This window comes from Thermobia domestica, chromosome 13 (assembly GCF_964235325.1).
Source record: "Thermobia domestica chromosome 13, izTheDome1.hap1.1, whole genome shotgun sequence".
In the NCBI taxonomy this organism is placed as follows: Eukaryota; Metazoa; Arthropoda; class Insecta; order Zygentoma; family Lepismatidae; genus Thermobia; species Thermobia domestica.
Genome location: NC_137466.1, coordinates 18484076 through 18509373, shown reverse-complemented (window position 1 = coordinate 18509373; position 25298 = coordinate 18484076). Strand labels below are relative to the sequence as shown.

The following is a 25298-nucleotide window of genomic DNA, read 5'->3' as shown; positions in this document are numbered from 1 at the left end:
CGTGTTCGGTATAGATGTGTATTTGTAAATAAGATCGTCTCTATTTTTGAGTTATTCGAAAAATGTACAAAGAATAAAGAAGGATTTTACCAGAAATCAGAAAACTAAAAAGTAGAATTAATACTTGTTTCTTTAAGTATTTTTCCGTTAGCGAAATCTATATATATAAAAGAGAACGTACAAAATCCTTTGTCCGCTCATCACGCTAATACGGCTGAACCAATTTCTTTCATTTTTGGGGGGTTATTAGGATTTGGACCCTAGATGGTTTTTATCATATCACTTTAATTTTTAATTACCAGTGTCTTGAGATAATTGACCATTCAAGTGTCCATAACGTACAAATCCTTTGTTATTAGTTCATCATAGGTATAACCTGACCAGGATAGCTGTGCGGTTTTGGGAGGATGGCGCTGCTGTTGTGTTTACATTAGTTTCTTGGCAAGCGCGGTGGGACAGGGGAGCGGAGAGTTTCACTTTGCAGTGTATCCAACGGCTTTTTAAAGTTGCAGTTTAGATGTTATGCATAGTCTAATCTCTTTACGCTTAATAAAAAACGCCGTAATTTATGTATGTATTGTAGTGAACCATTTCTGAAGTAATGCAGATGTATTGTGAATAGTGATTTATGAATGGAAATTACCAATTTAAGAACAACATAGCACAGTTGACAATTCAGTGAGCTTCTACCGTGTATTAAGCAAATTGTATTAAAATTGATTACGTTTTATTCGATTTCATTATAAAACAGTAGCAGCCTGTAAAACGCAGGAATGACAATGTCAGTGACTAAAAGATTAATTTTGGGTTGATAGCTTAGAGTTTTGCGCAATATCTTGTAACTGTAAGTTTAAATCAAGTTAAGGTTAAGGCTCATGATGCTGCTGTTTAAGTGTATGTTTATCGATTGACAAATAAATTATTTTTTCGAGTTTTAGCCAGGGAGGAATCTCGAAACGTTTCCTCTCGAGAACTGTGAAAGTCCTTTCCGCTGGTCTATTGGCCAGCGCATGTGCTTTCATTGTATGTGGTTCTGGGTTTGATTCCCATTGAGAGAACAAAATTTAATTTTACAATCCTTCACTTTCATTAATCATCTGTCTCTAGCATAAACAACATAATCATGGGACGTTAAAATAAAGAAATTTCATTTTTTTGTTCGAGAAATGTGAATCCTTTGGGGGAAAAGGAGGTGAAGAATTTTTTCCTTCATTTTTTTAAAGATTTGTGGGATTGGATAGCTTGCCTTTAGGGATTGATTTGTACAATTTGGTTCAGTGCACCTTTCTTTTAGGATCATTATAGAAATCCAGCCCTTTGGTAGAGTTCGAATAAAAGTATTGATAAAACATCAGCGTATGGGTAGTGTAAGAGTAAGTATCATTGCTTCAGCACACAATAAATTTTATTTATGAGGAAAGAAATTACCTCTGGACTAACTCTGAACTTCTCTCAGGTTTTAGCTATCAGGTCATAAAGAATTTAATCTACTAACTGTTTTCACACACAATATAATTTTGAAACTTGGGAGCCTAGTGTTATATTTGTGTCTGTAGTATGTAATAATGCTGATACGTTATTCTGTTGAACATCTTAAAGGTATTTGCCGATTGACTTCAGAGGACTGAGTTTAGCCCGTAAACACAAGTTGCCTATAGTTCAAACATATCAGATGTACGGTCTTGTTTAATAAAACCTGCTTCTCCCTGTCCTCTATCTGAAAAGTCCTATATTGTTATTCACATATGAAATTCAAAGGCACAGTCAATCGTCTTTATTCAGTTGTATTTTTATTTCAAGTGTAAGTATTAAAATGCGCTACGCATGGTTGCAAGAGGTTGGGTGGCTTTTTTTTAAAATACTGAACTGACATATCTAACATTCGCACTCATCTTCTTTATAATTGATGTAAGAAACGGCCGATTGATTTCCAGCCAATTACTTTATCACCGGTATCTTTGAGCAATGAGATAACAATGGAAAACAAACTTCGTTCTTTTCAAACTTGATACTTTGAAAAACTTATGAAAGTGGTTTTGTTATTCAAATACATATTCGCTCTAATCAATTTCAGAAGTAAAATTAATCTTAGAATAACGTAATGGCTGTAAGAGTTACCCTGAAAATGTATTTTGTATGTTTTCTTTTTTACATAATTCAGAGATTTTGTCTGAATTTTACTGGAGTTATACGGAACCTTCAATTATCAGGCACCCCATTTTAATCGCTCCCCCTCCGCCGTCAATGCAACACTTCTAACCGTCTCCCCAGGGGTCCTGGGTCCACCCCTGATTGAGATGGTACATAAAAATAACTTTGCCTAATCTCTGTCATTATTTAGCATGGTTTAGTATTTTTTTTAAAAAAAAAAAAACTATATTTCTGCCACATTTTGAAAACTTTATTTGAAAGTTTTCAAAATGTGGCAGAAATATCTTTTTTTTTAAATTACTAAACCATGCTAAATAATGACAGAGATTAGACAAAATTATCTTTATGTACCATCTCAAGCAGGGGGTGGACCCAGGACCCCTGGGGAGACGGTTAGGAGTGTGGCGGTGAAAGATTATCAGTTTTCTCTCTCACCAAATTTTTGAAGTACATCCGAATATGATGTCAATGCAAAAGAATTTTCTTACTCAAAACCCCGATCGCTCCGCCCCTGACTTGAGCATATGCGTGAAATGGTTTATTACGAACTAGACAGAAAGAACTGATAGATTGATTACGGAACTGTGATAGATTGATTACAGAACTGTGATAGATTGATTACAAGTAGTCCGGTTAGAAACACTGCTGCTTGCATTTTAGTTCCAAAACCGGCCGCCCGCACTCGTTCGCTGGTTGTGTTATAAAAATAAACGTATTTATATGCAACCCGCATGACCGTGCCACTCGGCGGGTTAACATAAATGACAGGCGATATACAGCGGAAAATAGCTTGAATCTTCTGTTTAAAATTTTTTAATTGATTTGCTTATTTTTACAGACACTTTTACAATATGCCAGCACCGGGATGACCGCAGCGAAGCGGGGCGGGTTAACATAAATGACAGGCGATATAATGTTAAGATTTACTGCAATCTTCTATGGTTTTTATCATATCACTTGAAAGCGAAAAAGTAAAAATTATCTAAGTAACAAAGTTTATTGCGTTCCGGGGTGACCGCAGCGAAGCGGGGTGAACGCTGCTAGTACATTGTATATACAGTAAGACGTCGATAATCCGAACGCGGTCCCTAGAAGCTTTTTACATTTTGTCTTAATATAACGCTAGCGATAAACAAACAATAGTGTCCGTCGACGTTGTATGAGATCAGTGTTTTTACAAAAGTTCATTCATACCTAATTGTTTGTCATACATATTTTTATTTTTATTTTCTCTTAGGCCTATAAGTTTTAAGTGTGGCTTACAAGATCAGTGTAATTTAGTGTACGAGCAGGTTCTTCAGAAACATTAAATGTAAGTAGCCTTTCGTACGGTATTGTAATTACTGTATGTACTGAATAACCACTGTATCGGTAGAATAACATACCGAACAATATATGTAAGCCTAAATGGCATCTTTTTGGTCATTTTTGAAAATCCGAACTACCTGTGGTCCCAATTAGTTCGGATTTTCGACTTCCTACTGTATATGCTGCAGACATGTTACAGCAAGTAAGATGACTAGCATCAGGTCAAGAAATAGTTTTTAAACTATATTTTCCTGTTTTCGCCAATATTTCCGAACAAATGATTTTTCTAATGGATTCAAAATTTCCGGAAATTTTATATAGAACAAGGAAGACATTTCTATAAAATACATGTTTGATTTAACATATTAACTAAAATGATTCTAGTCCTGTTATTTTAACACTTCCCTGCCATCAAGGGGGAACCTCATAAGATTGCTCGAGATAATTTTAATGCGTCTATACTAATTAAGCTAACTAGGATTATATTTTAGTTTCTTTTGTAGTCATATCTCCGTTCTATCACGGTGCTAACTTTGAAGTGTTTGGATGAGTTGTGCACAAAATTCCCTATTCTAATGCAAGAAACATAAGTACTCAATTACCTTAACTCTAAACCAGTAAATACAAAATAGTTTTAATTTTGAAAGCATAATATAATAAAATATTCGAAAATTTCAATTTTACCCAGATTTTCCGTTTTTTTCTAAGTTCGGGAAAACCGTAAAAATCTGGTTTTCTACCCAAAATTTCCGTTTTTCCCCAGGCCATCACAACATTAGTTTGAACATACAGTGCACCGGACACTCCTAACAATGGGCCTCCGCAGCAGACGATCCATTCATGTGCTAATGTTAACACCACGATATCGGCAACTACGACTAAAATAAACACATGACCATCGCCACTGGACCTTGCCATAGTGGCAGAGCGTTGCATTGTCTGATGACTCCCGATAACTTCTTCATCATGAGGATGGGAGGGCGCAAATCCGTCGTATTCCAAGAGAACAGCTCCTTGACACCTGTACTGCAGGTCGGAGACAAACTGGCTGCGGCTTAATTATTATCTGGGGAACATTCACGTGAGCATCCATGTGTCTAGTGGAGCTCGAGCAAGGCACCATGACGGCCGAGGCGTATCGCACACTGCTTGCAGACTACGCACAGCCCTTCATGACGACCATATTTCCAAACGGTAATAACATTTTTCGACAAGATAATGCACCATGTCACAAGGCCAGGAGTGTGACGGAATGGTTCGAAGAGCGCATGAGCGAGTTTCAAGTGATGTGCTGGCACCCCAACTCGCCGGATCTGAACCCAATCGAACACATCTGGGATGTTATTGAACGTGACGTCAGGGCGCATCGCTCCCTCCTCCCCGGAATTTACGGGAATTAGGAGACCTGTGTGTGCATATGTGGTGTCAACTTTCTCCAGCGACCTACAAGGATCATTGCGTGCATGCCAAGACGTGTCGCCGTTGTTATTCGTACCAAAGGTCGACAAACTGACAATTAGGTAGGTAGTCGTAATGGTCTAACTGATATGTGCGTATATTTTAACTCGTATATTTTGTCACGACTCGAATTTCGAGACGTCTCGACTCGAATTCGAGTCGAGTCGAGACAAGAGACGAGACAGAAACATATTTTCGAGTCGAGACACGAGTCGAGACATATTTTCTCGAGACGAGTCAAGACAGGCTTAAATCTCGACTCGACTCGACTCGTGCGCAGCCCTAGTAAAGGAATGTGGTTGCATACGGCGATTATTTTGTACTTATCACTCTTATCTTGGCCTTTGAAATTGACACGCTTTCGGAAGATATTTCTTTCACACTAGTAAAATCGATGATTTCTTTCTTTCTTTCTTTTTTGGAGGAAAGGATAGATTAATGTAGTAACGGACGGTGGAAACATATTAAACTTTGCATACAGCAGGCTGCAGACGAACTAGTAGGATATCGCGAACTCAAAACGGCTAAGAAACCATGGGTTACGAAACAGGTATTGCAGAAAATGAGGGAAAGAAAGACGTGGAAACAGGTTGAAACAGAAGAGGGCAAAAAGATGTACAGAAAGTTAAATAATGAGTTACGAAGTGAATCAGATAAAGCAAGGGAAGAGTTTTACAAAAGAAAATATAAGGACATAGAAGAATTAAAATAGAAAGAGTTGGGAAATATGAGGAAATGTACAAGGAGGTGAAAGCTATGGAATTTCAGAGAAAACAAGAGGTATTACGATGGCAATAGAAAATAAGAATGGGAAGGTAGTCGAACGAGAGAAGTGAGGTCATAGGAAGGTGGAAAGAGTATGTTGAATACTTATATGAGAGTAAGGATAGACCGTGTAGCCTAAATGTTGAAGTAGAAAATAAAGTACGCGAGGATAATTCTTCGGGATGAGTTTGAAAAGGCTGTATCCGAGATTACGAATGGAAAGGCAACCGGGATAGATAATATGCCAATTGAATTCATTAAAAATATGGGAGACAAGGGCAAGAAAGATTTGTTTCGACTCTGTAATAAAATATATGAAACAGGAGAGTGGCCGAATGCCTTCGTGAAGACGACCATGATTCCGATGGCTAAGAAATTGAACCCAAAGAGATGTGAGGATTAGAGAACTATTAGTTTCATATCTCACACAGATAAAATAACGAAAAGTTTTCTTACTTCCTCGGTTTTCAATTTTTCAGTATTCATATTTTGTTTCCTATTTTTCTTCTGTTTACATTTTTCAGTTGAATATCCACTTCGGCCAGCACACAAGCTATACCGATACCCGTACTGAATCATAATATAGTTTATCTGATTTCTTCGGCCGTCTATTGGGGATTTCCATGTACATGTTCTTCTCTTGTGCTGATTGAACCATGTGTTCCCTACAGAAATTCACCAGTCCGTCTCCCCTTTCATTTCTTTCGCCTAAACCATATTTACTTACGTTACTACCTACCTGCTTTCCTCCCAGGCCGTAGCTAGCCCAAAAATGTACTGGGAGCCGTTCTGAAGTTAGGGGGGCCGATCCAACCATATTATATTTCTTCATCATATTACAGTTCATTTGCAACCCTACCGTGAAAATTTTAGGGGGGCAACGAAAATTTAGGGGGGCCGACCTCCCTAGACCCCCTGGATACGGGCCTGATTTCCTCACACAACTGCATTGAACTCTCCCATTACAATTACGCATGCACCCGTGTTCCGCCTGTCTATAATTTCTTCTATTTTCTCATAATTTTCCTCCACTTCTTCAGTTGCATGAGAAGTCGTCGGTGTGTATCTCTGTATCACCACTAGATCCTTCGTTTTTCCTTTAAGTCTTAACTTCATAACTATATCATCAATAAATTCTACTTTCACCACCTTCCCCTTTAAGCGCTTTCCACGAATTTTTCCTACGCCTTTATGGCCATCCTTTTCAGTACCCGAGTAAAACATTCTATTTCCTTCGCTGTTCAACGCTCTATTACCTTCCCATCTAAATTCACAAACTCCTACCAAATCTAGATTATTTTCTTTCATTTCTTCTTGGAGATATTCTAATTTTCCTCCCTGTAACATAGTACGTACATTCCATGTCCATATCCTAAACCTTTTGCTCTTGATTGTCTTTCTTTCTCTGTCTGTCTCCCCCCCCCCCATGATTACTTTCTCGTCCAATAGTCCTTCCCAAGCCATCCTTCTCCCGGAGATCCGATTGGGGAATATTTTAACCCCGGAACTAAATTTTGATATGCAAAAACCATTGTACATATGTTCTCTTTTTGCTGCCAGAAAATTAGGGAAAAATACAGTGGTGGCTTCCCGTTGCATTCCACCTCGCACTATCTCCGCCGTTAATCTCTCTGACCATTGCTGGGACTAATATCGAAGTTGATGTACCAATCACTATGATTTCCCTTACTGAAGAACTGCTGCCATCTCCAAGAACACTCTTCGTCTGGCTACTCCATAATATACTTGAGCCTGTCTACTTCAGGTATGCCCTCTGAACATATACGCAACATACTTCGGTCCCATCCTCGCAACTCTCTGACAGATGAAATTCCTTAGATTGGATAACAAGACAGAGCACAGCGATGTCCATGAAATAATCATTGTGACAACTCTTCCGCATCCAACAATTGAAAAATCTTGGCCTCACTAATTTGTCCCTCCTTTTTCTAGGAAGGTGCGGGAAAACACATACCGACAGCAGCGCCAGAAGGTACATGTTTGGTCCCGTTTACAATGCAACTCGCGATGGGGTTGAATAATTGAAGTGGTACATACAGGGCATTCTGAGAATAAACCAACAAACTTCACATATGTTATCTGGAACCTGAATACAAGAAACATGCTATTTGCGGTTTTTATTGCAAACGGCTAATTATGGAGATGAGGCCAATTAAAAGTAATTAGTGGAATTGATCATAGCGTGTCTGCAATGAATAAAACAACCAATAAACTTCATATACATGTTTCGAGTCTCAGTACAATAATAATTGTACTGAGTGGTCTGTGACTTAAGTCGGAAACAGAAACAAATGAAATAATATCGTATGACAAGTATTAAGGGAAGATTTCATTGTTTTAAAGATACTACTCTCATTATTCACACTCTTTCACTGATTATTTTGATGTGGTCAAGGGCCATAGTAACGCTTTTTCATTCTTTAAACTTTGTAATCCAAAATTTTTTTGGTTATTTTTTCAGTGTCACTAGCCTACTAACATGCTTCGTTTTTGTTTCCCGTAATTGCATGTGATAGAGAGTAATGAAATAGACATGTTGTTGCGCACAAACACTAGCAGTGTTGCTAATGCATAATATACATTTAAGAAAGCAAGAATTTAATTAGTTCTCCGTTAAAGAAGCATGCACTGATTGGCTATCTGTAAAAATGAACAACTCTTTCTTGAGCATTACAGATGCCAAGCTGCTTCTGCCATTTATATGCTCATACATGGGTGTTACGCACAAACTCTCCATGCTTTGTAAAATAAAATTTGTAAACTTCATTCGTTGTCAGTGTAAAAAGGTTTAAATTTGGTATAAGGATTATACATGTACCTCTTCCGGTTTAAAAGTTATATTCTCCCACTACGCGTTACGTTGTAAATGGAGCATCCTGTATCATTTCTTTGGGTTCTACGCAAAATTGTTCAAATACAAGGTGCTGAATTTACAACAGAACCCGAAGTTGTGTTGTACCGAAAGTGGTACACACATAATTATATACCTAAGTAAATCAATGTTTATGCAGATATTTTTAAGACGGGAAACACTAATTGAATTTCACTAGTATCTACGCATAGTTGTTTGATGTAACGGAAGCTGTAAATGATTTTTTCTGTACAAAGCATGTAAAACGGCAATACAACATATGTGTGGACACTGTCGTTAATTTTCAGATTGGTTAGGTGAAGTACCTTGTCATTTATGACGATGACAATTGTTCATTTCTATCCATAGCCAACCGGATGAGCCTTTATAAAGGAGGAATAAGGAAAACGTTGTTTTTATAAATTAAGATTGTGAACTGTCAACATTGCTGTTTTTTTTTTTTTTTCGTGTGAAAAAGGTAAGTTTCGTAACTGTGTACATCAGACAATTACTAAAAAAAAAAAAAAAAAAAAACATACAATAAAAGAAACTTGAAAATTTTCATTACAATTACGTACATGCGCCTGACAACACTGTTATGCATTCCATACGCTATGCATCAGAAATTGAGTTGCCATGTGGAAATCCCGATTGTTTTGATCCAAACGTATTTTTACTTCTTTTACCATGTTGGCAGCAAATTTACGAACAAAGAAATGTTAATGTTCTCAATGGCTCCGCGAATGTTGTTTCCAAGTCTTGTATAGTTTGAGAATTATTTTTGTATACTTCTTTGTTTAAATAGCCGCACCGTATCGACTGGGCCATGAGTCTTTACTTACTATCCGCTCACCAAAAAAAAAAAAAAAAAAAAAAAAAACCTTTTGCTCCGTCTTGTTAAAACTATAATCATATTCATTAATATCCAACAAAGAAATGAATTCCTCGCGATATTCTATGCTGAGAGAAGATAAAAAAGGTCGAGAGATGGGCACTTTATAGGTTGCAACTATTGTTCTTACAACACATGTAGATTGCCAGTTGAACAATATCTGGAATTTTGACTGTTGATATAAAAAATAAAAATTGAGACAAGCTTCATCACCGCAGAAAATCATGTCATATACATCGATTTCTTGGTCTTAAATAAAAGATTTGAACGATAAATCTCCTCCGGGATTCCAAGTCCGGCATCTTAAATTCTTGAATAACCTGTGCATGCGCGTAGGTAGCCTACACCATTTCTAAGCCCATGTAAGTGGTTGTTGTGGTAAGTTTAATTGTATTGCAAGCGTATGTACATATTTCCGTGATGATTGTGAAATATGCTGTTCTACTGTTTGCAGAACCTCTTGTGTAAGAATATGCTGCATTTTTGGTTGTTTGTTTGTTTCGTGTACGCATAGTGTTTGAACAAATTTAAAAACAAATCTACATATTGTTGACTCACCTGGGAGACTAGTATTTGAAAACTGTTCATGAAATTCCACTCTCACTGTGGCATGTGAGTACGAAATCAGACTATTATTCAATAATGAAAATTTTCTCTTCAATAGAGCACCTTATTGCACCAAGACAAGAATAACTTGACACGAAATCAATAAACACACACAACACAAAATAAACCTTACTAGTCGTTGAGCCAGGAGGTTTCATGGTTTCATCTCTGTGGACTTGGTGTACCATACATTTTCTGATTCAACACAATACCAGAATGACTTTTATCCATGATACTGTCAGTTACAGGGTAGCTATTGTCCGCCATATTGGAAAAAGGCCGCTAATATTGCAATTTTTGAGACCATTTGTTAACAAGGGAGTTGCATGATTACATCTCTGTGCAATTGGTGTACTATACATTTTTTAATGCTACACAATACCAGAATGGCTTTTATCCATGATACTGTCAGTTACAGGGTAACTAATGGCCACCATATTGGAAAATGGCCGCTAATATTGCAATTTTTGAGACCATTTGTTAACAAGGGAGTTTTATGATTACATCTCTGTGGATTTGGTGTACTATACATTTTTTGATGCTACACAATACCAGAATGGCTTTTAACCATGATACTGTCAGTTACAGAGTAGCTAATGACCGCCATATTGGAAAATGACCGCTAATATTACACTTATTTTACTTTTTCCTTGTTGATAGTTACTCAAATTAACGGAATAAAATTAACAAAAGATATTGATCTTAAAATGTTCTGAAAATAATATTGAAAAAACATAAATAAAGACACACACGGAACAAAAGGTACAACGAAGTTCAGCAAAAGACCTGCAGTAGTTGAAAGATACTATTTAAACTCTGATATGAGAGCAGCATTTCTTCACATGGTTCGTGAAAGAACAAGCTGCAATTCTTCTTCAGGACAATCTTTCTTTGCCTAGGATCCAAAAAGATGAACGTGATGTTTCAGCGTTACAAAACCTGATGACCAATGAATGGTTAAATCCGTTTGAAGAAATAGATATGATCAGTTTATCTACTGGAGTTGTGCCAACTCCAGAAATTGTCAAAGACATGGTCACAGCACATGAAGTAGGCCAAAAAGCTTATGAAAAATTCAAGAAAGATCATCTGTCTGAAGACTCAAAACCAGAAGAATTTTTCAAACCTCTCAAGAAGCAGAAGCTGAAGACGTTCTCTGATTTGAAGAAGAAAGAGAGTGTGAAGATGAATAACACAGAGTTCGTTTTCAAGGCGGAAAGAAATCTGTTTGCTCAGATGGCAATCATTGCTAGCCGAAGAGAGTTGGACATGAGAAGTGTTTTCTCGTACCCTCTGGGACCTCTTCCATGGTCTTTGGTTACTCCTGATGGTTCGATTCGAAAAACTGCTAAGTTCAAACTGGTGGAAATCCTGACCAAAGACTTCGCAACTGATGGGCAAATTCCTAGTGACGCTGTTAACATCTTTGATGGAAAGTGCCTTGTTCAAAAGCAGCCACAGGGACTACAAACATTTGGCGAAGTAGCTGACAAGCTTTTTTCGAGAATATTACAAAAATCCGTATCTTCTCAGACAATTCACGTTGTCTTTGATACGTACAGACAAGTGTCTATAAAAAGTTGCGAACGAAAACATCGAGCTGTCGGTGATTCTATAAAAGTGAAACATATAACTGCTGCCCATTCAGTCCGAAAATGGAAGCAGATTTTATCTGATGACGAGAACAAAAAAGAACTTATACGTTTCATTTGTAAAGAGTGGCAGGGCGAGCAATATCTCAATCAGCTGAATACACGAGATATGTATGTTACTTGTGAAGAAAAGTGCCATAAAATTACAAGCAAACTGGCACAAGAAGCTCCTGAGTTGACATGTTTCCAAGAAGAGGCGGATACCCGACTTCTTCTTCACGTACAACATGCTCTTCTTTCGGGATTTAGAAAGATAATTATTAACTCCGTTGATACAGATGTTGCTGTTATTACACTATTTGCTATAGAACAACAGTTAAAAAGGTACAAGGGATCAATATTTCTAAAATGTGGATCTAGTGACAGAGTAAAGTACTACAACATGAGTGAGATGAGTGCTTTTCTAGATCAAGAAGTGTGTAAAGCATTGCCCGGGCTTCATCCATTTACTGGGTGCGATGCAGTAAGTGCATTTGCAGGCAAGGGAAAATCTGCAGCCTACAAGATAATGACTCAAAATCCTAGACTCAGAACCGCTTTAAGTATTCTTGGAACTCAAGCTGAAATACCAGAGGAAACAAAGAAGCAGCTCGAGTTCTCTGTTTGCCAGCTCTACTCTAGACAGCAAAAGTTCACTGACATCAATGAATTGCGTTACAGCATATTTTCTGCTAAAAAGGGGTCTGTTGAACCTCATAGCCTTCCTCCATGTCGGAACACGCTCTATCAACATATAAGAAGAGCAAACTAGCAAGCCCTCGTTTGGAAGAAATGTCTACAATCTGATCCAGAGCTTCCATCCCCAGTGGACCATGGCTGGATTTCTACAACGGACAGTGAGGGAAGATCTTGTCTGGGAGTACAATGGATGGACTGTTCTCGTGCCCCTGAAGCTGTTTTGGAACTGATGTCATGTTCTTGCCCAAGAAAATGTGCCATGCCTTCATATGTGTGCCTTTCCAACAACCTCAGATGTTCAGACATGTGAAAATACAGACCTGTTCCAACTATGAAAAAGTCACTGATTTCGACGCTGGACCGTCATCTGATGACGACAGCAGTGAAGATGAAGACGAACATGAATAATTAGTACAAATATTAAATACTTCAGAAATATGTATCTCGCTAAAATATTTCCACGGAAAATAACAAATGTTACAATTTAAAACAAGGCTTTTCTCCTTTAATCGCAAATATCTCCTAATCGATTGGTTCTAATAAAAAATATTAAAGAACATAATATGTGCAAAATTTTATCCTCTTCAATTTCATTCCTCTTCATTTTCTCGATAAGAGGAACCGTTTATGAGATAAATGCGCAAAACCTTGTAAATATAGAGACATGGCAGCCATTTTTCAATATGGCGGCTTTAAGCTACCACAAACTTCAGGGTATCATCATTTGATAAACACCTTGGACCGCTGTGAGTACAAAAAGGTACATATCATCAAGTCCTTAGAGATGAAACCAAAAACCTATTTTTTGGATTCTGGCTCAACGACTATACAAGGAGACCGACTACACTCCATAATAAAATGAAATGCCGACCAAACAGAACTACAGGGACTTTCTTTTGTTTTCTTTCCAAGTAGGAAATGTAATCGTGTCGCTAGCATTGTTACCGGGTGCATATAAATAACACTATTTTGATGAGAATTCGCTGGTTTCTTTTTTATTGTTTTGAATAATTGCATCATTATAGTTTCAAAATACACCTCTTTTGGTATTGAAACACCAGCAATATTGCGAATTCACAGCCTTAATTTATAGAAACAATGATTTTCCTACCCCCATTACAGAGGTCTCATCCGATTGATTTTCGGTAGAAATGAATAACTCATGTTCACTGACATAGATACCGAGTCACTCCAACTAACTAAACTGAAAATTAGGGACAGAATGTCCATACAGATATGTTATGTGCCTTTTTTACATGCTTTGTAAAGAAAAAAATATGTACACCTACCGTTGCATCAGGGAACACTGCGTGGATATTAATGGAACTCAATCAGTATTTTCCGGTTTAAAAATATCTGCATGAATAAGGATTCATTTTGGTACATGCATTATATGCATACCACTTCTGTTTCGAAAGTTATACCATTCCTAACTGCGGGTTGCATTGTAAATTAACACCCTGTATATCAGATAGCATATGTAAGACTATAATGTATTTAACACTGCAGTGGTCGCGTAGCCCTCCATTTAAAATTTAATATATTTTACTATAATTTTATACAGTTAACCTTTATTGTGTATGAATTCCATTTCAATGAATTATTTAACAACTAATAAAAGAAATAGGATCTATTAAGGTAAAAAAGAATAATAAATTGTAATAACAACAGCATTTACTGAATAGTGAAAAGAAAGTCTGGAGGACTATTGTTCTCCAAGAGACTACTCCAGTGTTAACAACATTTTCCAATATAAATAACAATAGATTATTTAATTCCAGGGCTAAGTGATGGATATTCTTGGGGGTAAGCTACTCCTGCGATGGCCTGATGAAGTAGTAAGAGCGGATGATGCTCTTAAAGATATATCGGTTGTTCTTTTCTACTTCACTGCCAAGTGGTGTCATCCATGTCAGAAGATCTTGCTGCTGCTGAGGGATCTCTACAAAGTAAGAAACATTAATAAGTTTTATGTTAGATGTTCTTGCGAAGTTACTAAGAAAACATTGAGGCTGGTAAAACCGAGCTTTTATTTTCAAGCAGTTTGCCTTGGTATATCTATACAGTGGCAGCTGGTGCTTATAGTTTTCATAGTTGTGCAACATCATATATATCTTTTGACAACAAAGAATTTTTTTAAATATTAAAGTAGTGTTTCAGTAAAAGTAAACCTTCATTTTCCAATGGAAAATAGTATTCGTGCACCACTAAAAATTCATCTAAAAGTATCAATATTGCAAATTATAAAAAATTCCTTAATTGCCTCAGTGGGAATCGAACCCGGCACCCCGACAGTATGAAACTAACGCTTAAGCCAATGCTGTAAAACATCACTGTTCTGGGAGAAGGAAAAGAACTGGATGTGCATTGAATTCAGTAATTACACACTTTTACGATTCCAATGTAATAATGATGAAACTTTCTGATTTCAGTCATGATAAAATAGTAGATTCTGCAGAAAGAATAGTCCAGGGAATTCAACTAAAAATACATAAAAACCCGCAAGACCATGCAGGAGAAATTAGCCTTTAGCGTGCTTCGAACCCTTGACAGACTTAGTCACTTACTCTCCTATCATCATTAAAACCTTTAGGGTACTTCCCGTAGATATAGAAAGGTGAAATGCAGTATCCAGTCTTGATGTAGAGTGCAAGTAAACAAATAAAAAGCAACAGGATGATATTTCCCTCCCCCAAAACCCTTACAATGGAGTGTGTTGATTATTCAACAAAAAGACTTGAAATCTAATCAGAAAATTCATAAAATATAAAATATGTAGCCAAGTCTGGACATTGCATTAATAAATGCCATGACGGGATTCGAACCCGTGTCTTTGCCATAGAGGATTCATAATTTGCCAATCTACCATAAATTCCTCATACAAAAATAAAAAATAAACTAGTAGTTACAGAAGAAAAAATAGAACTTTTTCCTAGACGTGTTGGTGCAATTTAAAGAATGCGAAAATAGTGTCTGGCGGCTTGCATTTTTGGGGATGCTAAGAGTTTCAGATATCTTCTGATCTCATTGGCCGATATAGATAGGACATCAAGAGTCATGACCCATTTATCGCGGAAGTAAAGATCACCTGCTGCTAGCCTTCGTAGCCGAACGTGGTAGCGCAATATGCAAGTGATGGTTTGGGTACAAAACCTCGCGGACGAAAACCTCGCCTGGCCAAAACCTCGCCTCCCAAAACCTCGCGGGACAAAATCTCTCCTGACCAAAACCTCGCCACCCAAAACGTCGCGGACCAAAATCTCGAGGGGCCAAAACCTCGCCACCCAAAACCTCGCGGGCCAATATCTCGCCGGGCCAAAACCTCGCCTTGCCAAAACCTCGTCTTCCAAAACCTCGCGCCCCAAAATATTGCCATACCCAAAATCTTGCCTGACCAAAACCTCTTTGTAATGATCTCGCGACACAGAATCTCGCCTGGTCTAAATTAAGCGAGATGTAGTGTCGCCTGGGAAGAAATGTCGTCAGGATTAAACCTCTTCACGACGATTTCTTCAATGTAGAATGTTCTATATACTACTATATGTATATATTTAGTAATAACACATAATTACATTAAAATAATGACAAGAAAAATTCTAATGCTTGGGTGATTCACGTTGGGTGCGATAGTAACATTTAAACCATATTTATTATTGGAGTGTATTGTGATAAGAGTTGCGTATCTTTAAACGTTGATAAATACTCCTCACTGTGTTCACACAATCAGTTTATCAATTTATAGTTTCTATAATTTGAATCATGTACCACTGAAACAATGCTTGAAATCTAAGACTTGGCCGAACTTGTGTTACTTACGGGTCCTGAGAAATTTTTCTTCTCGTCATAAATTTTTAAATGTACCTTTCGCCTCGCTTTCGAGGCATGACTAAAAAATTCCCCTCTCTTGGGCAGTATTATCTATCACTCATTCCTAGCCATTTTCTACATTTATTCATCTCGTATCTTCTTAAAGGAATTAAAATGAATTTAAATGACACACATCTATTTTTGTATTAATATAGTACATAATAACACATTGTGGTTTGGGAAGGAAAGGGTAATTTAGGAGGTAGGCTCCGTTGGCCCCCTTGCTTGCAGGTCTAGTTCAGGGCAGTCTTTTCTGGGATTGTTTGTGAACATCTAGTATATAAGAAAGGCTTTAAAAGGGAGAATCATTGTTAAACTTCTGCATTTAGTAGTTTTGAGATTGAATAAGCAATGACATATTTATAGTAGCTTGTTTTACACTCTGAAAATATTTGAAATCTTAAATTTGGATAATAATATGAAGATAATCGTAGATTTGTAATTTCATAAAGATCCTGGACGGACACCCACACGAGAGATAAAAAAGAAACTTGAACTTGTATAACTCACAAGCTCTTGCCTATTATATAGGGTGTCTCAAAAGTCTTCTGACATAGGGTAGCTAGAGTCACAACAATATGTAAGAAGGGAACCCGTCTCCAAATAATATGTTTTCCATCTAAAGTGAAGGAATTTTTTAAATCGGACCAGTCGTTTGAGCTGTACACTTTTTATGCGCCCAATGTTAAATGAAAATGCAACGTTGCCATTTACCGGGAGGTGGATAAATTTTGTAAGAGTATGGTGAATGGGGACATGTTTGAAATCGGGGTGACCATCGACACGTTAGAGTAAAAGATAGTAAGTGTATTTACTTAAGTTCTGGGTCCAGGTAAATGGCAATGTTGCATATTCTTTTAACATTGGGCCCATAAAAAGTGTACAGTCTAAACGACCCGTCCGATTTTTTTTTTTTTTTTAAATCCTTAACCTTAGATTGAAAACATCATATTTAGAGACGGTTTCTCCTCTTACATTTTGTTGTAACTCTGATAATAAGTTACCCTTTTTTAGGGAACTCTTGAGACATCCTGTATCTTATTAATCTTATTATTCAAAAATCTGAATGTAAAATATTAAATTTACCAATAGTTTTTTGAAGAACAGGCCCTTGATTGAAATGTTCAGAGAATACCAATTTTGTGCGGCTGAGAACGGTTCACTAATTTTTAAGGTTGAGGGTCCATTACATGCCATGAAATTCTAGCAAAATACCCAGGGATGTATCATGGGGAGCAAATGAGGACACGGACCCCTAAACAACTTCCTGCCATCCCAAATGGAGTTCCAGTCTTAGATGTTTATTTAAATATGTTTATTAAAGAAAATGACGAATGCTTACAATAGAACAAATAAAAGACCCATTCCTCACATGGAAGTATAAATTAGCCATGTGCAACAGCCGGCCCCTGGACCAGTCCCAAATCATTGAACCCTTTCATCCGACCGACCTGACCCCTTATTAAAAATATGGGATGCTTCTTACATAATCTTAAACTGAGTTGGAATTACTTCCTGGATAACTGAATTCCATCTTGGAAAATATCATCCGCGTTGGAACATTGAAAACACGAAGAATCAAATTCTCCATTAAAATAACAAATAAATAGGTATAATTTTTTTTGGCTTTTCTTTAGTAAATAAATATTTTAGTTACCGTTATAACAGTTTCTAATTTCCTCTGATGTTCGGGTACGATGAACGGGTTTCTATATTAAATATGGCCATTCGATTGTTATTAAAGTGTTATACATTGTTTCATACGACCCTCGACGCCAGTAAGTCCTCTGTGATTGGCAGCCCACGCCCTGTTCCAACTTGCACATACCTGATTTAAATGAATATAAACCTGGAAATTTGAATGTTGTAAAAATTCATACCTTTTTCCGTTTAGAAGCAGAACGCGTGGTAAGAGTTTTATGTCCAACTTTTATGTTTCAAGTAGTATGATGTTTAGGGGTAATTAAGGGTCATTATTTCATGTTATGACTTCTGAGTGACACTATGTGAGTAAGTAATTAAGTACACCTTATTCAAATGAATTTTAAAGTATTTACTACTAAATTTATTTTATATTGAACTACCAAATTCCTATATACACAGGATGCTTCAAAACAACATGGACAACCTTGGGAGGTGATTTGAGACACAAAGTAACAAGAAAGTTCATATGAAACGATGGGAATAAGTCCATAATTTCACAGCTAGTGCTGCACAAAAGCGTGGAAAAGGTACATTGCAACACGCGTTACTTCGAACACATAAAATGTGGAGTGGCGGTCCATATCAGCGTAAAGGAAGTCATACGTATGCTATCAAAAATGCATGTTTCAGTAATGGGTAATGTGTGTGCAAGAGATTCTTTACAGGGCATAAATTTGAAACATACTCTCAACATAATTTTCAGATAAGCTGGTGAAGTATGAGGCAGGCAAAGTATCCAGTCAGTATGCCAGCAGTTGGCAGAATAACGCATGATGTGATGTGTAATTTCACACTTTACGTGTTGAGAAACATGAAATACAACATGGAACAATACATCGCACCACGCGTTATTCAGAAAACGAGGATCCATGGAGTGAAGGTACTCTAACAATTCTGACTTCACGTTGACGCATTCCGTATTCACTACTGTCAAAGTTTGCATTTTGCCTGCTTGGACTCACCTTTAAATCGAAACATACCTGAGAATTCTGTTGGAAGCATTCTGGTAATTATGCCTTGCATAGATCCTTTGCGCTTATATTTCACCTTGCTGAAATATGCATTTTTGGATGATATAGTTGTGTGTGACTTCGTTTAAGCTGATATGGAGTGTCGTTCCATATTTTCTCGTGTTCTAAATAACGCATGCTACAGTGTAGGTTTCCCACATTTTTGCGCTGCCCTAGCTGTGACACTTTTCTCATTAAGTCCACATGAATTGTTTTCTTATCTTTGTGTCAGGAATCACGTACAAACGTTGTCGGTGTTGTTTTGAAACACCTCGTATATACTAAAATTTTAAACAAAATATGTATGAATATGATTAATAATAAAGGAAGTTTCTGCTATTGATTTTTAAAGTAGTCTTTTAAAAAAGAAAGTATTTTTTCTATGTAAAGTGTAAACTAAAAATATACTTAAAAGCATAATAATTTTTAATTATTTTGCAAGGAAAAACTCAGAGATGATTTATGCACGACCATTGCCATTAAGTTAGAATAGTATACAAGAGAGTATATTTGGGGACTGCGGTTACTCAGTAGTGGAGCGTTTTTCTTGTGACACGTGGCGTTCCTGCTCAGATGTTAGTTCCAGCAATATGACTTTATGGTAGACAAACACTATTTGTGGCCCTTTTCTCCCACTCTTTTATTCTACGACTTTATTAGTATTACCGTCGTCCCCCTTAGCCTAGAAACATAATTATGAGGCGTTAAACTACATATATAAATTTATATGTATCCAATTTTCATCTAATATGAAAAATATATGTATTTTCCCGTGGTGCAGAGTCGTAGGAACTGTGATTTGCATATAGAAGAAACAGTGATGGTGAAACAGTAATAGAATAAAAACAGAGAATAAAAACAAATTGGGTGTTATGCAGAGTCTTTTGACGTATGAGTAAAGACCTGACTACTATAGGAAAAATATGTTAGTCGAATTCTTTAGTATGACACTAATCACTCGTTAAGACGACTCTGCATAAGACCCATTTTATTTAAGTTTTGTATTATGAAAATACAAAGTAAATCTTTTAGTCTCTTTTTACGTAAATTGGCGCAATGTATGACAAAATTTGACGCAAAAATATGTGTCAGTATATTTTCAACAAAATTGCCATATTTTGAATCACAGACATAAAAATTAACATGGTTAGTATATAGTAAAAACTCTCCTGTTAAATTAACAAATTAATTGAAGCGAGCGATTTGTGTATCTGTCTGTCCGTCAGCGCTTCTCTCTTTCACGACGGATTTAATATTTGCATTGTCTTGTTTGACTCAACAATCATGTAAATTTTTAGATTCCATATTATGCTACGCATATGAATTAGAATTAGACATACATACATATGCATAGTACAAACTGTGATATGCATAAATGTCGGAAGTCTTATAAAAGGGCTATATCCATTCGTCCGTCTGTCGACAGTTTTCAGAGCAAAAATGGTGATATCGAGAAGTGTTTTTTTAAAAAAAAAAAAAAAAAAAAAGAATCGATTTGAAATCCCAAGAAAAAGTTTCATCTTCTCCGAAAAGCTTCAAATGAAACCGAAAATGGTAGAAATGAAATGGTCACAAGAAGCTGAACAAAAATACTGATCGAGATGGACCACCAAATATAGTCATATTTATTTCCTACTCGATGCGCTACTTGCGCACTAAGTTTCGTTTACAAACGTCCAGTAGTTACTTGCTAATAAAGTACCACATATAAGTCTAATTAAGTAGGCAAGAGTCTGTTGCTGAAAGAGATCGAGCACTAAGTATAAAGTTCCTTGAACGATGACCTATTTGCCGAATAAATTTCATTCAGATCCGGCCAGCAGAAACTGCAAAGTAGAGTAACCACGTAGAAGTCGAGCAATTCTCGGCCACCGATTATAGTGATATTTATTTCTTAGTGGATGGGAATGTTGCACACTCAATTTCGTTCAGATCCGACCAGTATTAAGTAAGAGATAAACTACTACATGCAAGCAAGGGCAAACATGTCCCTAGCCAACTTTGGCCACCAAATATAACAATATTTATTCTTTAGACATTGGACCTTGTTCACAAAATGTTGTTAAAAGCCAGCAAGTAGTTTCACAAAAATAACATTTCACATACCAAAGAACTCTAGCAACCGAGCCTGTTTCTAACTGAGTTAGGTCTCAAAATATAGCTACTTTTATTTTCTGCTACTAGATCACTAACTTACGTTTACAACCAACCAATGGTTACCCTGAAACAAAGTACGAAATTTAAGTTGAGGCGAGCCTGTCCCAGCACAAGGTCAACCACAAAATATAGCAAACTTTATTCCGTAGACGATGGGTTAAAAGTATACCTAATTTCGTTCACATCTTGCACGTTGTAACAAAAAGTAAAGTGATGCATACAAGCCAAAAAGAGTATGTCCTTGACCAAGCTCGGCCACCAAATAAAGGTGTTTTTATTTTGTAGACTATAATATACTTACCACCAAATATTGTTTACATCCAGCAAGTAGTTATCCAGTAATGAAGTATCACATACAAACCCTTTCGAGTCTGTCACTGACCGAGCTCGGCCATGAAATATATCGATATTTATACCTTACTCGATGAGCTAATTCCCGACTAAATTCTGTTGAAAAATGTCCACTAGTAAGCTAGTAATATTGTAGTATATACAAGTCGAGACGAGCTACCCGAGCCTGTCCCTGACTGAGCTTGGCCACCAAATATAGCGATCTTCATTACTTAGGGGATGGGATATTTGGCAAACAAATTTAGCTGATACGGGCAGTAGTTACCGAAAAATTTAGTATCACTTACAAGCTAAGCCGAGCCTGTCCCTGGGCGAGCTCTTCTAGAAGATATAACGATGTTTATTCCTTGGAGAATGGACTAATTACCCACCAAATTTCATTCAGATTCGGCCAGTAATTACCAAGATATTACGTAGCACATTCAAGAAGAGACAAACCTGTTCCTGGCCTATCTTACCCCAAATATGACGATCATTACCTTTTATAAGATTGGCTACTTGCCCACCAATTTTTTTTTTTCAGATCTGGTCAGTAGTAACAATGGGATAATGTTATAATAATTAACTAATAGCATTTGGTTAATTACTTTAGTATCACGTTAAATAGAAAGGCTATATAAAACATAGACCTACACTTAACGTGAGATCTGAACCAGATGAGCTCCAACTGGAAATCTGGATCTTCTGCGTCAAAGACGCATACGCTGGCCATATAACTACGAAGGAGCTCTGTGTGTTAACTAGTAGAAATGTAATGTACCGAAAAAATGTATTTTACAAGTATTGTTCCAAATTTATTATATCAATAATTTTAAAAGTTCTATTAATACTTGATTTTCATTAACATAGGATCCACAACGACGTTTACAGGGCTTTAGTACAAATTGAGTTAGGAACTCTTCCTTGATGAAGTTAATAATTCTTAAATTAATATCTTTCTGAATTGAAATATAAGCGTACTTCAATATATTCCTTGTGTTGTAGGTTGTAGAAATCGCAAAATATATGGAATAAACTGTTACTTTTTAATAAGCACATATTCACAGACAACACTTTTTAAAAAGAATTAGGGGAAAAGGGGGTAATGACACGCGTTTTTTTTTTCAAATTGCTCAGAGCAGCAATGAGAGAGCACCATGGAATCTAATGAATAGTGCTGTACATACCTACGTATGTTTACTATGAAATAACTCGGAACTGTTGCGTAATTACTCTGCGTTATAAGATAGCAGACGGAAATTTGAAACCTTACACTGCCTGCAGTTACTCTGCAGTTGAGTGTAATAGCAGGCAAAAGTTAAATTCGTTTCTAAACTTCCATATGATGATACTACCTAAACGTATTTGCTTTCTTCGCTCTTTTTATTGCAGAAGAACCTTACGACGCATTGCTGTTAGAATTTCTGATCTTTGGTGCTTTCCCTTCTGCTTTACTGACGATGGTTTTTGCCTAGAAATTGGAGAAATTGCTGTTAATGGGACTATTGCGGAGAATTTTTCGGAATTGGTGACTTCTTTTGATGGTCCAGCGACTGACAGTTCAGAAACGTCACTAAATTTTTGTTTCGTCGAGTGTATAGCATCATGAGAAAGGTCTGCTTCCCCATTCTCCTCAGTCTGACTACAGCACTGATCAATTGCAGCAAAATCAGCATCTATAAAAACTTCTGGATTCATGGGGAACGTATTACACTTTTCAAAGCCTGATGAGGCATTTATAATCACAGGTACTCTTATGTTCATGCGTGCTATTATCAAATTAGGACATCTTGATTTTTTTTGTTGTTCTTGACTGGCATGCGTAAATATTACAACAAAATACTAACCCTATATTTATTCTAAATTCACTATTCATACATATTGACTACAAAAATACCGTACCCCAGAAGTAAGTTTGAACTTAACCACTAAAGAAAACTTGTGAAATGTTTAAAGAAAAACAAAGATTTTCAATATATGGTCATTCTCCGCAGTACGTTCTCTGCAGCGCTCTCCCACTCAAGTGAGGTTCGTTGGGCACGTTGTTGGTAGGGTTGAGCATCATGAAGGCCTTTTTCTTCTTCTTCTTTATAAACAGGGATGCGTGCAATTATACACAGCATGCCGTTACCCCGTTTTCCTCTAAATGAAATACATGAGTTGTAAGAATCGGATTAATGCTATTCTTAATATCTATATATTACATATCAACTGCCTGATATGCACTGGAATTACTTTTTAAAAATATTTGTGTTACAGATTAATTTTAACATTAATTAAGTGTGAAAATTTAAAGAAAATCTGTAGCACGTATTTCAGATATTAAAGTTTAATTTTCTCCTTCAGTTTACGGAGTTTAATTGTTGCTAGAGTTAACTAATAAGTGCTTGCGTATAGTCGTGGAGCCTATGATGAAGAAAACAGCTGTAATCAATATTGAAAAGACCGTACGAAAGCACAGTAGATTATCTCTAAACTTCCACCTACGCTTGCGTTATCTGGATCTGACACAGTTACTCTAATATTTAGGTGTTGGAAAATTTTAACTTTTGAAAGTCGTGCAACTTAGTTACTCCCTCTCAATTCTTGGAAACGAAAATGCTTCAATCGATGATGAAGCTAAACAATCTACACAGCATATGTTGTTATACTATGGACATCCCTCTTGCAACTCAGTGTGGTCTGTTCATCTAAGAGTATCAAAGCTACAGCAGATCGGCCATCTGATCCAATGTTAAGCTACCTACTACCAACAACTGAAGTTTTTACAGAAAATGTTAAAAGTGCTTATCTGCAAGTGCGTTTGTGACGATCAGCAACCAAGCCTTTCCTCCAAAATCGTGATCTAGAAAATTACGGATAGAGAAATGATGTACATAACAAAACTTTGACTTGAGTAACAGTTCCTAAATGGTTCCTTCAGCAGCAGATTGTATACTTATAAGTTTATGAGATGTACCTGCTCCAGTCTTGTGCCATGAAATACTTTAAGGTGTGGATATAGGGGTTCTGGACTACGTTACACTTTCATTTGCGAGTATAGTTACGTTGCTGATCGTTGTGATTAAAACTTTCCAAATAAGTAATTATTTTTGCTTTACATGTCATTTGCTATTACAACCTTACGTAATAGTGCATTTTAAAATGACTTTGTTTATAACCTCATACAACTATAAGTATCAATGAATGTGACAATGTACGTACTTTGTTTGACATATTATACCAAATGAATTCAGAAAATTTTGGATATCTGCATCTTGTATCACAGTAATGTTGAAATATAAAATAGCAAATCAGATCTAATTTACATTTTACTTAGTGCCAATATAATTCAGGCAATGCGATTAAATTCCAACTTAACAAGCGATATATGTTATTTTAAAGGTAGAAATGTCATGCTTATTGTTAAACCACTTTATGATACTTTCTGTAGAGCTTTCAAATAATTCAGTAACTACTCCCTTTGTAAACAGTATTAAAATATCAGTCTTGTCTTATGATATCAACTATGCACCTAATATGTACAAATTGCACCACCACCACTATTACTATATTTTACTAAGGCCTGTGACAAACATCTTGGCATTTCAGCTAAACGAATAAAACGCAATCTCTGACGCGATGTTGCCAAATGCTAAGGGGTGTGGTTATGGCTAAATAGACGAACTACAGCTCGATCAGGCGGCAAATGATACACGTGGATGTGTACAAAATAAACGTGATAATACCGCTGGCCTCTCATTTGCTAGCAGCATTTAAAGGGAACTTGGAGCGCCGCCTTCAAATGCCAAGATTTTTATCACACCGCACAATATATAAAACCACACTACGTAGAGCACATTCATTTG

The 25298-nt window shown here is 36.6% G+C and overlaps 1 protein-coding gene across 1 annotated transcript in view; it reads left to right on the top strand.

The window, feature by feature from the left end:
• The window catches only part of LOC145669142 (nucleoredoxin-like protein 2), a 45542-nt gene that overhangs the window by 13274 nt on the left and 6970 nt on the right, over nt 1-25298 (top strand). The window contains exon 2 of the mRNA XM_081737487.1: nt 14164-14331. Within this exon, the coding sequence (XP_081593613.1) occupies nt 14173-14331 (159 nt within the window). The 5' untranslated portion in view covers nt 14164-14172. The remainder of the gene's footprint in view (nt 1-14163; nt 14332-25298) is intronic.